Genomic DNA, 13,719 nt, shown 5'->3' on the forward strand with positions numbered 1-13,719 from the left:
TCAAGTTTCTGGAGTTAAACTGTAACATTCTTCTAAGGGATATTGTACATCAGACTCAGGGGCCCCTGGTCTGATGAAGTAGACCAATGGTTTTCAACCTGTGATCCAAGGGGTCCTCAGACTATGTCTAAGGGGTCTGCGACAGGTTGTCATTACCATAGAACAGTGATTCTTCTTCAAGTGATGGTCCCCAGGGCCGGCTCCAGGCACCAGCTAAGCAAGCTGGTGCTTGGGGCGGCAGATTGTTGGAGGCGGCATTCTGCCCAATCCTAGGGCGGCATGGCCGCTTTTTTGTTGTTGTTGTTCTTGTTCCGCCCTGTAGGGGGTGGCGGCGCGGAGAACCAGAGCGCTCTGCAGGGCACTCCTCTTCCTTCCCTCCCCGCCGACCGGAGTGGAGCCCTCGCGGCAGGCGGCAGGAGGCGGCGCAGTGGGAGGGGCCGCGTGGCAGCGCCCCTGCTGTAGCCCTGGCCGCCCCCTTCTCTCTCTCTCCCGCCTGCTCCCTCCCCCGCCCCCCGGCGTTGCCCGTCCGGCCCCCCCGGTTTTTTTTTTTTTTGCTTGGGGCGGCCAGAGCCGGCCCTGGTGGTCCCTATGCGCACCATGCTCTGGAGTCGGGACAATTCATAGCAGTGTCGGTTGACGTGCACGTATGTTGTTCATCATCCTCATGTCTGCAGCCGAGGCTATAAGAGCCATGTGGGATGACGCTGCTCCAGTTCCCTCTTACTGTCGCATGGCCTGAGTCAGAACCAGGACCGGCACTGGCTTTTTTGCCGCCTGAGGCTTTTTTGCCGCCAGAGCCCTGGGAGGAGGGCGGCGAGCCCCGGCGGGGGCTCCTCTCTCCCCCCGGCGGCCGGGGGGAGGGCGCGGGGGGGAGGGCGGCCGGTGTTACACCGGAGCCCCGGGGGGAGGGCGGCGAGCCCCGGCGGGGGCTCCTCTCTCCCCCCCCGGTGGCCGGGGGGAGGGCGCTGGGGGGGAGGGCGGCCAGAGCGCCGGGGGGAGGGCGGCGAGCCCGGCCGTGGCCCCGCTCTTCCCGGGGGCCGGAGCGCCGCGCCGCCCCCCTCCAGGTGCCGCCCCAAGCACCAGCTTGGTGGGCTGGTGCCTGGAGCCGGCCCTGATCAGAACCCCTGATCCCCCACACTCTTAGCCTAGCTAAGAGAGTGCTTTGTCCGTTCTTCTTCCTTGTAAATAGTTCTCAATAGTGTTTTTCTTGTTTTTTGTAGTTGGTTGGGTTTGCTGTCTACCAGAGTTCATCCCCTGTAGGAGAGATCTCCCATCCCAGGGATTATGCCCTATCAAGTCGGCTTCAAAAACTGTGCATTGTGCCCACACTCGTTCTCTGTGAGCGGTGAGCACCTGTGGTTTCTGTACTGCCTTGGCGAAGCTCACGTGGTTGCTAACTGCACCATCTGCCGTTCATTCCTGTCCCGCACATGGGAACTTCGTCTCCACAAGTTCCTCATGGAAGAGGCTATGCGCCCACTTGTGCAATTGGATCCATGACTGGCGTAACTACCAGAGTGGAGTCCATCACTGCCAGGGAGCACTCCTCCATCTACCTCCTGGGCGCTGGGTCCGTCAGTACCGCCGAGGTCCGACAAGCCCCGCTGTAGCGAGGTGGTCTGGTTCCCCGCCGCACCGGAGAGGGACGAGCCCCTTCGGACACCAAAGTGGGTGGAGCCAGCGAGTCCTGCGCCCGTCCCCCAGAGGTCAAGGTGCAGGACAGAAAGTATAAAAGCCCAACCCAGGGCTCACTCGAGGGCAGCTGCTGGAGAGGCCAGACGCCTCCGGGCTAGCTCCCTGTTGGGAGACCCCGGCGACCTGTGGCGGACTGAGGACTGGCCTGACCTGCCGATGCCTAATGGCGACTAGTGCCCAGAGGAGCTGCCCAGCCTGCCCCTCGCCAGTTACCCAGAGGACCCCATGGTGCTTGACCCCCCCGGAGGACACCATCCAGACACAGGTACCTCCCGAGGGGGAGTTTTGGAAGTAGCCCAGGGACAGCTGACCCGAGTCTGGCAGCAGCACTGCCAGAACCCATGTCAGTGTGTTGCGGCCAAGATCCCCACTGACTCAGCAGCGGGCCTTTTGCTGCTGCGAGGGCCCCGGGCTGGAATGCAGTGGAGGGGGCGGGCCTGCATCCCCCCCTGCCACCCAACTTGAGGGTGGCAGTCTCCCCCTCTCCAGGCCCTTTGGAGCCCAGAGCCTGGGCTTGTTGTTTACCTGCCTTTGCTCAGCCCCTGCCTGAGGGCCTGAGCCATTGACTCTCTGCTGCCCAGCCCTGACCCAGGGCCTGGGCTTGCTAATTGCATGAACTGCTGCTCAGCTCCTGCCTGAGGACCCGAGCCCTTGCCTCACTATTGCCCGCCAACCACGGGCCGGGTGCAAATGACTCTCTGTGTTTTCATCTATTGCTGGTGCGGCGAGAGACTCCTGTGGTTAGGCTAATTCCCCGTCAGCAATTGGAAGGAAGTAGCAAGGAGGTGTGGTTCCCTGCCGCCTGGAGAGGGACGAGCCCCAGCCAAACATCTCTAGACCTGCCAAGAACATAAGAAACATGGCCATGGACACAAGGGTAGGTCCCATCCAGGACCTGTGCCCCTACCACCAAACAGGCAGAGAGGTAATACTTTGTCCCTTCAAAGGGAGCAGACTTCCTCTTCACCCACCCGACCCCTAATTTGCTGGTGGTCCACACACACCTAGATCTCCTCACACAAGTGCAGGGTTGCCTCCAGCACCCCAACCTCAGCCTGCTCCACTTCATGGCTTGGTATCTGGACATTGCACATAGACAGGGTGTGCTCCACCCCAATGTGCAATGTCCTCATGCACAGCAGGAGGTCATCCACCAGGACTTGCTGTCAGGCGAAATGGAAACAATTCACTGCCTGGCCTCGCTGCCACCATTACCCACTCCATCTCCATTCCTATCCTACTAGACTACCTTCTCCAACTCAAAATGTCGGGCCTTCCCCACAACTCCATCCAGGTCCACCTGACGGTGCCCATGCCTTCCTCCCCTCGATGGACAGTACCTCTGTTGTCACACACCCGACCACTATTTGCTTCCTCAAAGGTCTGCTCAACACCTTTCCTTCGGTGCTCATACCTACCCCTTAATATTGCTCTTTTTGCCCCCACCAGGACACTCTTTGAACCCCTCGCCATGTGCTCTCCCATCTCTCAGTGAACATGATCTTCTTGGTGGCCATCACATCGGCACGACGAATTAGCAAACTGGCGGCCATGATGGCTGACCCCTCCACACCATCTTCGACAAGGTCTCCTTACACCAGGCTCTTTCCTCGTAGCACATCTCCAAATGGATGTCCCATTGTATTCACGAATGCTACACTGTCTCTAATGTTCCTCCACCTCCTAGAATCACTGCTCACTCCACGCGGATGCAGATGGAGGACATTTGCCAGGCAGCCATGTGGAGTTCCGTCCACTCCTTCACTTCTCAGTACGCCATTGCCCCAGCAGCAGCAGCGGATGCGGCCATAGGCTGTGCCGTACTACAGACTGTGACTTCTTGCGAGTCTTCACACTCCACACCGATCACTGCTTCCTACTCACCCACAGTTGGGATCCATATAGGGACCATCACTTGAAGAAGAAGAAGAAGAGGTTACGTACCTGTAACTGGAGTTCTTCAAGATATGTGATCCCTATTTGGATTCCAAAACCTCCCTCCATCCCCTTTGCTGAGGACTACGCTGCTTAGCGGTAAAGAGGGATACTGGAGCGGTGTCGCCCTGCACGGCCTGTTATAGCCTCAGCTGCAGAGATGAGGACAACACCCATGCGTGTCAACGGACACTGCTATGAATTATTCCAGTGCATGGCATGCATGACCACGTTTGGAATCCAAATAGGAACCACACATCTCAAAGAACCTCCATTTACAGGTAAGTAACCTCTTTTCAGCCTGTGGTCCACGGATCCTGGGGCAGGGGGTGTCCGCAAACTGTGTCTAGGATTTCCAAAGGGGTCTGCATAGGGTGACCAGAAAGCAAATGTGAAAAATCAGGATGGGATGGGAGGTAATAGGAGCCTATATTAGAAAAAGACCCAAACATTGGGTCTGTCCCTATAAAATTGGGACATCTGATCACCCTAGGTCCGCACCTCCATTTTAATTTTTTTAGGGGTGGGCAACTGAAAAAAGGTTGAAAACCACCAAACTAGACCACTCCACCCACATTTTCACTTTGAGCAACCAACCCACAACCTTAATCCTGCCCCTAAATATGACCTTGCCTGCACATGCAGACTTCAGTACTAACTTCTTCCTAAAACTGCCAAACGACAAACAATCACTACTACAGAGCATTCATTCACACAACTCTCCTTCAGCATGGCAGAGAAACCTATTGTCGACTACTTGCAATCTGACCCCTCCCCCCAACTTCACTTACAGGCAACCAAACTAGGGTGACCAGATGTCCCGATTTTATAGGGACAGTCCTGATTTTGGGGTCTTTTTCTTATATAGGCTCCTATTACCCCCCCACCCCCGTTCTGATTTTTCACACTTGCTGACTGGTCACCCTAAACCAAACCCCACACTGAGCTATGTCTAATGTCACTCATGAAAGCCATGCCAGCTCCCTAATACCGTGCGACCCACAATGAGTTAAGGCTGAAGAGAGGCAGGAGAAGAATTGATGAGTGGAGCGTCCCTAGGGATGTTGAATGGTTTGACTTTGCTCTTTACTCTCTGTGTGGGTGGGATCTTAGTCAAGGCAACACCCCTAATCTAAAGCCAGTCCTCATCGTGTGAATGTTTGTTCTTACGAGCGATGGCACAATAAGCGGAAATGCTTTATTGTCTATTTGTATAATGTTCTGAGCAATTTGCAGCGAAGGGTGAGATCGCTCTTGGAGGGCAGCATTAACTGTACAGTTACCTTGCTCCCAAGCTGCTGCCCCCGGGCGTTAGCAGTTTCTCCGTATCAAGGCACTGCAACCGGCCCAGCCCATACAGCTGAAACCAGCAGCTGGATCTAGAGCCAGACTGTACAGCCCAAGGACTAAAGACCCTGGTTTGGGGCGTACTAGGGCATCGGCTGCCGAGGCATGAGGCGCCCCCAGGCAGAGCTCCCACCCCCGCGGCCAGTGACAGCTGGATCCGCCCCGCCCCCAGCGCCTGGGGCAGGGAACCTGTTGGGCAGCCTTTGCTTCCGTCTCCTTTATCCCGCGGGCCGTGATCCTCTTATAGGCGGCGGGGCCGCGTGACGCACGGGCCGGGGCGCCCAATGGCAGCGGCGCGGGCCCCGCGACCGGAGCCGGGCGCGCTATAAAGAGAGGGACCGTGCCGGGAAGTGCGAGCCGAGAGTCCTGGACGCGGAGCCCGCAGGTGACCCTGGTCCCGCTCGGAGTCCCAGGACGCGGGGACCCCCGCTGAGCGCACGGACTCCGAGCCCTCTCCCCGGGCTGGGGCGCACGGAGACGCGGCACGCCTGGGCGCAGACGCTCCCCTCCCCTGTCCCGGCTGCGGGGCACCCCTTCCCCTCCGGTGCGCACGGACTCCCCCAGCCCCAGCGCTGTCCGGGCCCCCTTCCCCCGGGGGTAGCCTGATTCTCTCCTTCCCAGCCCGGCCCCCCCCGAGTCCCGGGCGCACGGACCGAGTCCTTGGGCAGATGGAGAAGGGGAAGCTGGAGCAGCCGCCGCGGACGGTGAGCTGCAATGGGTACGCGCTGGAGGAGAAGCAGCCGCCGCCGCCCGCTCCGAGCCGGCCCCTGGAGAAGCCCCGCTACTCGCAGGGCACCAGCTCGCAGTGCCTGGACAACTGGAAGGAGGAAAGGACCCGCAGCGAGGAGGATAACGAGATGAACCTGCCCAGCCTGGCCGCCGCCTACACCACCATCCTGCGCTCGCTGGGCGAGGACCCCGAGCGGCAGGGGCTGCTCAGGACCCCTTGGAGGGCAGCCACCGCCATGCAGTTCTTCACCAAGGGCTACCAGGAGACCATCTCAGGTATGGGAGGTGTGTGGGGTGCAGGGGTGCCCCTGTCATCACTGTGGGTGATGGGTGCAGGTATCCCCCAAACCAGGACATCTATCATTTATGAGGACCCTATGGGTGCAGGATGTCTCCACGATCAGGTGACCTGCTGAGATATTTAAGTTGGAGGGTGCAGGGGTCTACTCCAGCAGCAGGAGGGCTAGAGAGGGATTGGAAGATACAGGGCTATTCCTGGAGGCTAGGGCAAAATAGTGCCCCTGGAAAAAGGCAGAAAGCGTAAAACTTGTCTTAAATCCAGAAAACTTTCCTTATCTTAAAAACTGCACACCGCCTAAAGCAATCCAGCTACTCGAGTAACACATTCAGGACTTCTGACCCTGTTCAGAGGTGAGGAAATACAGGAAAGTTGCCTTCAGTGTCTCATCCATGATGGAATCAAATAGGATGTTTTTTTTCCCCCCAGCCACCCAATTCCAAGGTTTACTTTTGATTAAGTTGAGTGAAATATCAGCTCCTTGCAGTAGTGGAGCAGACATGTGCTCAATAAATCACTGAGGGAAAATTCACTCTTGAAACACATCACTGCAGTAGCCTTCAAACAAAAACTCTACTTTCTGCTGACTCAAAGAGCTGCCAGCTTAACTAGAGAGAGTGGGGAAACTCCTAGGGGAAAAACATGTCATTGATCATGCAGGAAATCAGAGGTTCCTGGTCTGTAGGCTGCTTTTAAAAATGTCTACTTCCTCTTATCAGGTGTGCCTTAATTAGGGGGGGGGGGGGGATGTCGTAAGGATCTCATGATGCCTGGAGACTTCAGGGTAGGTAGTGAAGGCAGTGCCTACCCTGATTTGACTGAAGTAGAGTATATTTACCAGGGTTGCTGAACACATCTGACAGTTTTGTCTACCTGGTCCCAGGTACTGCCAGTTTTCACTGCATCATGCAGTGTGGGTTTTTTGCTTTTTGAAAGCTTGTGCGCTTTTTTTTAACCCCGTTGGCTCAGTTGTCTGAGACTTGTGTAGATTTTTAGGTTTGCCCATTGGCTTTGAGGTGATAAGCAAGCCAGAGTAAGCAAATTTAATAGAAGCCTCCATGATCTTGTTTTCCGTAAACAGTTGATAAACTGAAATCTCTGATGTAACTTAACTATTGTCTCATGACTGCTCCACCATAATATTGTCAGTTTAGTGCTACTTTACATTGACTTATCCAGGGTGTAGGTGAGAAACCGTGCTTTCTCAATATTTCTTCTTTTTTAGTCCCTAACCTTGCAAACTATTTGCAGCTAAATTTTCCAGGTGTCTGCTTTAAACTCAAATAGTGCTGACGGGGCTAAGCAAGAAGAATATTGAGGTGCACACGCACCCACCCACACACACCCATCTAAACTCTCTGCTTAGAGACAGACTTTTACAATGCCCGTACAGTGTCTAGACCAATAGGGCCCTAACCTGAATGGGGACTCTAAATGCCACTTTAACACAAATAATAGTACAAGGGTTTGAAAATCTCACTGCTGCTCACCAGTCTCAAGTGAGTACATGGTAGATTAGCAATTTCTGTAGGATTCAAATGTCAACTTTTGCAAAGGACCAAATATAAGCAAACATGAACCAAATATAATTGTCTTCTACAGTCCACAGCTCCACTGTCTACTTTTGTTCATAGCATTGTCAAGCAACAGCATCGTGAAACTAACCAGATCATGGTCAGTTTCATGGCTGCTATCCAGACCCTTATGTTGTCAGTGACACAGTCAGGAGCTGTGCCTGTGGCATACTGTTGCTGAATGGGAAAGCTGAACCACAGCAGAGGCAGCAGGTACTGGTATTCTTCGCAAGGGAGGAGAAACTAAAAAAAGAGACTGGAGGAGAAAGTGTGTCTCCTTCTCTCGTACCAAACCCATTGCTGCTTTGAAGGGACAAAAGCCATCTCCTCCCTTCCAGTAGCTAGAGGCACATGGACTCTTACAGTAATTGCACCCAGTTCATTATGTGAAAATGGAGGCACCCCAAAGGGTTCAGTAACAGCACCTTGCCCACAGCCATGTGTGGCATATGGGACTGCACATCTCATTAGGCTATCGCCCTTAAACTTCACTAGTGGAATATTTCACCCTTGCCTTTCACTAGTGCATTTAGTCCTTCAGCTTATAGGTATCTGCTACACTTTTCAAACCTGGCTTTATACTCACAGACTTATGCCTCGTTTCCCCGCCCCCCTTCTTGACGAGGGGTCAAAGAGTTAGCTGAGCAAATATATAGATTGTAACTATACGTGTGTAACTTTCCTGACAGTCTTGCTTTATTTCTTATTCTGTAAGAACACTGCCTAGGCAGAAAACCTTGATTTTATGAATGGAAAGTGTGGAAGTTCCACATCAATAATTTAAAAAAACAGAGTAAAACTCTGTCGCAAATGAAAACTTATCTGCATGCTGGTGCTGAATGCTGGGTCCCTGAGAGAGGTGTACAGATATGGGGACTTACATGGCTGTAACTCAAAGGCAGTTCAAAAAGAGCTAGTTATTACAAGCAGCAAGGTGCAGAAAGATAAACCTGGAGATGGGGGAGGGATAGCTCAGTGGTTTGAGCATTGGCCTGCTAAACCCAGGGTTATGAGTTCAATCCTTGAAGGGGCTAGTTGGGGATTGGTCCTGCTTTGAGCAGGGGGTTGGACTAGATGACCTCCTGAGGTCCCTTACAACCCTGATATTCTATGTCTACAGCCCACTTCAGAGCTCCCAGTCCTAATTTTCCTCTTATCACCCTGCCTGCTGCCTGGTAGATGGTTCTCATTTATCTGGCTACAGGGCATCAGCCCGGGACCAACATGTAAAGTCAACTGAGACGTTCCATGATAGCCATCTGTCTCTTCTCTGTGCCAGTGTCTAAACCCCACTCCTGTGGGCAACATCCATGGGAACTGACCTGATTTCTAGCTCATTCAGTAGCACTTCATCCCCACTATGCCACCTGCTGCCCGGTGGATTCTGTTAGAACTCTGAGTGGGCTGTCCCCATCCCCCATCTCACTAGGGAGCACCCCATTAGGTCACAGAACTCCACTCCCTAGTGTGGTGTCCTAGGGGGACTGGGGGAGGCTACATTGCAGCAAGGTGTGTAAACTATTAGTTGCTTGCTGCTGACTCTTTTTTTTAAAACCGAGGGGATCCCTTTGGGGATCAGTCATAGAGTGGGTGGCACGGCGCTTTGGAGGATGGCAGGGAAAAAAAACCTTCACGGAAGAGCCCGTTGGGGCAATTTTCTGGCAGCCCCTCACATAAGGCGTGTCCTCCATGCTCTGAAGATGTGTTCGTGGACAGAAGAGCAGAACTGGGTCAAACTATCTTGCAGAAGCTTCTGCACAATAACCAGCCTTTAGAAGTGATGTGGCTATTTGTGGCTTTATTTTTGGACTAACTATTTTTCAAAGGCAAAATGAGGCTGCAGTGTGAATATGGTGCTCATTTTCCCCCTCCCCCCATCATAAGGGGAAGCATCATCATTTTCCAGTCGCTCCTCTCCTCTTCCCCTCCCTCATCCCCACTCCCCCAAAGAACAACACCTCTCGTTCTCCAGTTGAAGGCAGACAGTCCTTCTCTCCCCCACCCCTCATTGGTTAGGTTGGAGAGGAAACAGTTGTGGCTGGGAGTGAAACCTGTGGTTACCTAGCAAAATGTGAAGGTGCTGAGAGGACTTAGACTTTGGAGCTGACACTGATTTAACCTCCATAACATCGATCCTTAAATGCAGTTATAGTAAGAAAGTTTTTTTTGTTTTGTTTTTTTAATATAGCACCTATTTATATCTAAACACTTCGGGGCAGGGACTGTCTCTTACTATTCTTGTACAGCTCCTAGCACGATGGGGCTTTGATCTTGTTGAGGCATCTAGTCCCAGCTGTAATACACAGAGTGCTGATACCATCTTGTCACACTTCTGTGGCTGTGGACAGCCAAATCCGAGGAAGGAATTCAAATAACTACAAATAGTCCAAGTGTATGCAATATGACAATAGTGTTTTAAAATCACAGATCTGAGTTTCTGTATTTCTAATTATACAACGGGATGTGTGATCGCTTTATTTCTAAAGAAATAGTGTTTAGTTGCTGTAAAGATCCTAGAGAAAATTCTGATGTTCAATAAACTTGGATATCAAACTTAGTGAAGACCATATAGAAACTGTAAGGTCAGGAGACATACACAGTATAAAACACGTTCAAATGTATAAAATATTCAGCTTAACTCAGTCTAGAAATGAAAATTGGGGGGTCACATTACTTTGTCTATTTGATTGCCCGAGTGCTATATATTGGTCTTGAATTCTGAGTTGGCTGAAAGAGGTGGGCAAAATCCAGAGTTTTCTGGCTAGCTATTGGTTGTGCCTCTGAGTCTCCTTACCTGCCCTGCAGCCGCCTCCATCTCACCTGGTGAAACCAGAAAGGAGAAAGCAGGAGAGCTGTGAATGCAAGATCACATTGTGTATGACTGGCATTTTCCAAAGCTCATGTTTTAATGAATTTCGATTATACACTGTCCTCTACCATTAGTATTTTCAAAGGTTGGCCCACAAAGGAGAAAAAAGTACTGTGGTTTTGTCCTATTTTGTTTCTTTAGGTTGTGTAAGAAAGACCTGGAAGGCCTTAAGTATTTTTCTGCTTGGAAACTTATTCTCCTTCTTGAAAGAGCAGAAACATTTAATCTTCTTGTCTTTGTTGTAAGACTTCAGTGATTCAAGAGTGGATTGGGAGATTTTTAACCTTAACTGAAAAGCTTTTTAGCAAAGAGCTTTCTTTTGATTTTTTTTTTTTTTTTGTTTTAGCAATTAATTAAAAAAAAAAAAATTGGAACCATGTAGATAAAACTGCCATGCTGTCTGGAGTGGTTCATGACCTTGAGTGTGAACCTCAAGGAAAACTCAAAAAGCAGGGCAGAGACCCCAAACTGGTTGTGTGTTCTAGAATTAGATTTCACCAACCCAGTAACAAATGTGAACAACTGTCACGTCTCACCATGGACTCATAGACAGTCCCCTTGGGCACTCCAGTCTATCTTGCCACTCAGTGATAATTATATCACTTAGTGATAATTGGTTGCCATATGCCAATGGTAATCTTTTTTTTTTTTTTTTTTGGCAAAGTGTAGACTCCAGAGGAAAATAATAACAATGATGATAATAAGTAAATAGATTTCACGGTCCATTCAAAAGCATCTGGTGGTCCAGATTTGGCCTGCGGTCTGCGTATTGACTACCCCTGTCATACACCAAAGATCACAAAAGATTCAAGGTGCTTCCAGTCCCAAGAGACCCAGTCACATACTTCAGTTCAACTTGTACTTCATATCTCACACCAAAGACAAAACTTGTAGCCAATCCTATAGTAAACTGACTAAGGATCTATTAACTAGGAAAAAGAAATGAGTTACTGACAGGTTAAAGTAGGCAAACGTATATCCACAAATGAGTTACTGTCTATGGTTTTAAAAGGTGACAGAGCTGTAGTAACCTGTCAGCACTAGATGTCTTTTAGGACTAACTCAGGCTGAGCCCGGGGATCTCTGCTTCTGCTTCCTAGCTCCAGCCCTGTGAGAGTCCAAACAGCAAAGAGAGAGAATTTTCTTGTGTCCCTGTTTTATCCCCTTCTTCCAGCATTCAAGCCAACGGGATGGGCTTTCTTGCAGGTACCACCTTCATGGATGTGAGAGGGCCATTAACAAAGCCTTTGTACTGTGGTGTTACACAATGGCCCATTTAGTTTTGATAGCCCTCAATGGGCGGTGGACCATTCCTCCTGAGTGGGGCCAGGTCTATGCTACAGTATGTTACTTGGGTTGTGAAAAATCCACATCCCTGAGCAACATACTTACACCAACCTAACCCCCCTCCCCGCCCCCGTGTAGACAGCTATGTCAACAGGAGAACTTCTCCTGTCAACATAGCTACTGCCTCTCGGGGAGGTGAATTAACTATGCTGACGGGAGACACTCTCCTGTCAGCACAAGAGCATCTTCTCTAAAGCGCTACAGCGGTGCAGCATTTTAAGTGTAGACCTGCCCTACGTTCACAGATTCAGAGCAAGAATTTTTACAGTTATGGAGCAAAACTTCCATATCATCTTATAGATGGGATAGTAAAAATTATGCATGCAACAATTTACAAGCATCCCATACAGTCTAAACGCTAAACACATTCTTCTAAATCTAATACCTACCATGAACAATGCTAACATACAGGTGAGCTGGTCTGGTTTCAGCTGATGCCTACAGCTTTGGCAAGAACTGGCACCTGGTTTGTCAGCGTCACAATTACCTCCCCTTGAGTAATCAAGTTTCACTTCCTTGATACCAGTGATACATTAAACCTACTATTTTTTTCATAGTCTGCCTGTGCTAGGGAGACAAGACATGGCTTTCTGGCAATGTAGGGAGGAGAAGAAAACACAGTTTGCCAAATTCAAGCCTCTGTAAATCATAAAAGAGAAAAATAGGGTAAAGGTCAACTTTTTTGCCTCGTTTATAGGCTACCTTTGAGACTACCACTGTATACTTCATGGCCACTTTGGTAATGATGACTGTAGTGGTGTGTCCCGGCCTACTTCACCTATGCTTGTATTTGGTATTTATGTTCTGCAGTTATATATTATTGTGCTTTAGTTAGCACAACAACAAGAACAATTCTAACAAGCATCTAATTTTGATTCTAGTTTATGCATTGGGCCTTGCTTTGGAATAAATGATTCTATACAGCTGATCTGTATTAGCTTGTTCTAGACTTATAGAAATGAGCTCTTATCTTATCTCTGACTTTTCCCCCAATGATATGACATCAATGAAAAGCAAATATGAAAATATCAGCACTCCAACCTGAAGTGAAATGGCCATCTGTAAAAAAACATTCTTTTTAAACAAACTTCCTGAGGCAGTCAAGGTTAGATTAAAAACTGGATTAAAATCCTGTTTTAAATTTAATTCATTTAATAACATTTCTCACAAGACATAATCAGAAGGAGGGTCTGTTTCTCTGCTAAATGGTTCTTGGAATAAACTTAATTTAGAAAATTGTACATTTAGTTAGATTTTCCATAAATAAAAGTAAAGCTGGGTAGTCTGTCAGTAGCTGGTGGTCTTTAATTCAGTGTTTGTATATCTGCTTCAGACTACCTGTCAAAAGTTCCCTTTTGTGTTGTGTTAAGTCCTTTTATTACTTAAACTTTCTTGGAGGCTCGTGTCTGTAAGGCTGTTATACTTGGTAATGTTTGATAGTTTAACAGTGCAAACTTAAGAAAAAGCACATAATAAATGAACAAGAATAAGTGGAAATATCATGTGGCAGGCTAACACTAAATTCTAACTAGAATTCTAAGTCTTCAGATTTTCTGAAATAACTTTTGGTAATTTAAATAGAAGTGTGAGCATTCTGAAATAGTGAAATTCAACAAAGCTGATTTTAAAAGATGAGCTGTAACTACTGGTAGTTGGTTCTTGCCCAGCAATCCCACAGCAAAAACCAAGCATTGGCATGAATAAATACTAGGCATTTGCAGAAGGAAAATAACTTGTTTACATTTGAATATTGAAGCATTTTAAATAAAACAACATGTTCATTAAGGGCTGCAACTACTGTAAAAACAGTGCTAGTCACGCATATCAAAAGCCTTGCACACCTTTTGTTGAACAGAACAGTCCTAATATATGGTGGTACATTCAGTTTGTCTTTCTGCTAAAGACAATGTGTTAACTTTGGGCTG

General features: G+C 49.4%; 1 protein-coding gene across 2 annotated transcripts in view; it reads left to right on the forward strand.

The window, feature by feature from the left end:
* Positions 1-5,336: 5,336 nt before the first annotated feature.
* Positions 5,337-13,719, forward strand: part of GCH1 (GTP cyclohydrolase 1) — a 32,073-nt gene continuing 23,690 nt past the window's right edge. Inside the window, exon 1 of one of the 2 annotated variants that reach the window (XM_026654306.2) lies at positions 5,337-5,991. In XM_026654306.2, the coding sequence (XP_026510091.1) occupies positions 5,646-5,991 (346 nt within the window). In that variant the 5' untranslated portion in view covers positions 5,337-5,645. The remainder of the gene's footprint in view (positions 5,992-13,719) is intronic. The other variant, XM_026654307.2, reaches the window with a different exon arrangement.

Source organism: Terrapene carolina, unplaced genomic scaffold (assembly GCF_002925995.2).
Source record: "Terrapene carolina triunguis isolate 2854851 unplaced genomic scaffold, T_m_triunguis-2.0 Scaffold189, whole genome shotgun sequence".
Taxonomy (NCBI): domain Eukaryota; kingdom Metazoa; phylum Chordata; order Testudines; family Emydidae; genus Terrapene; species Terrapene triunguis.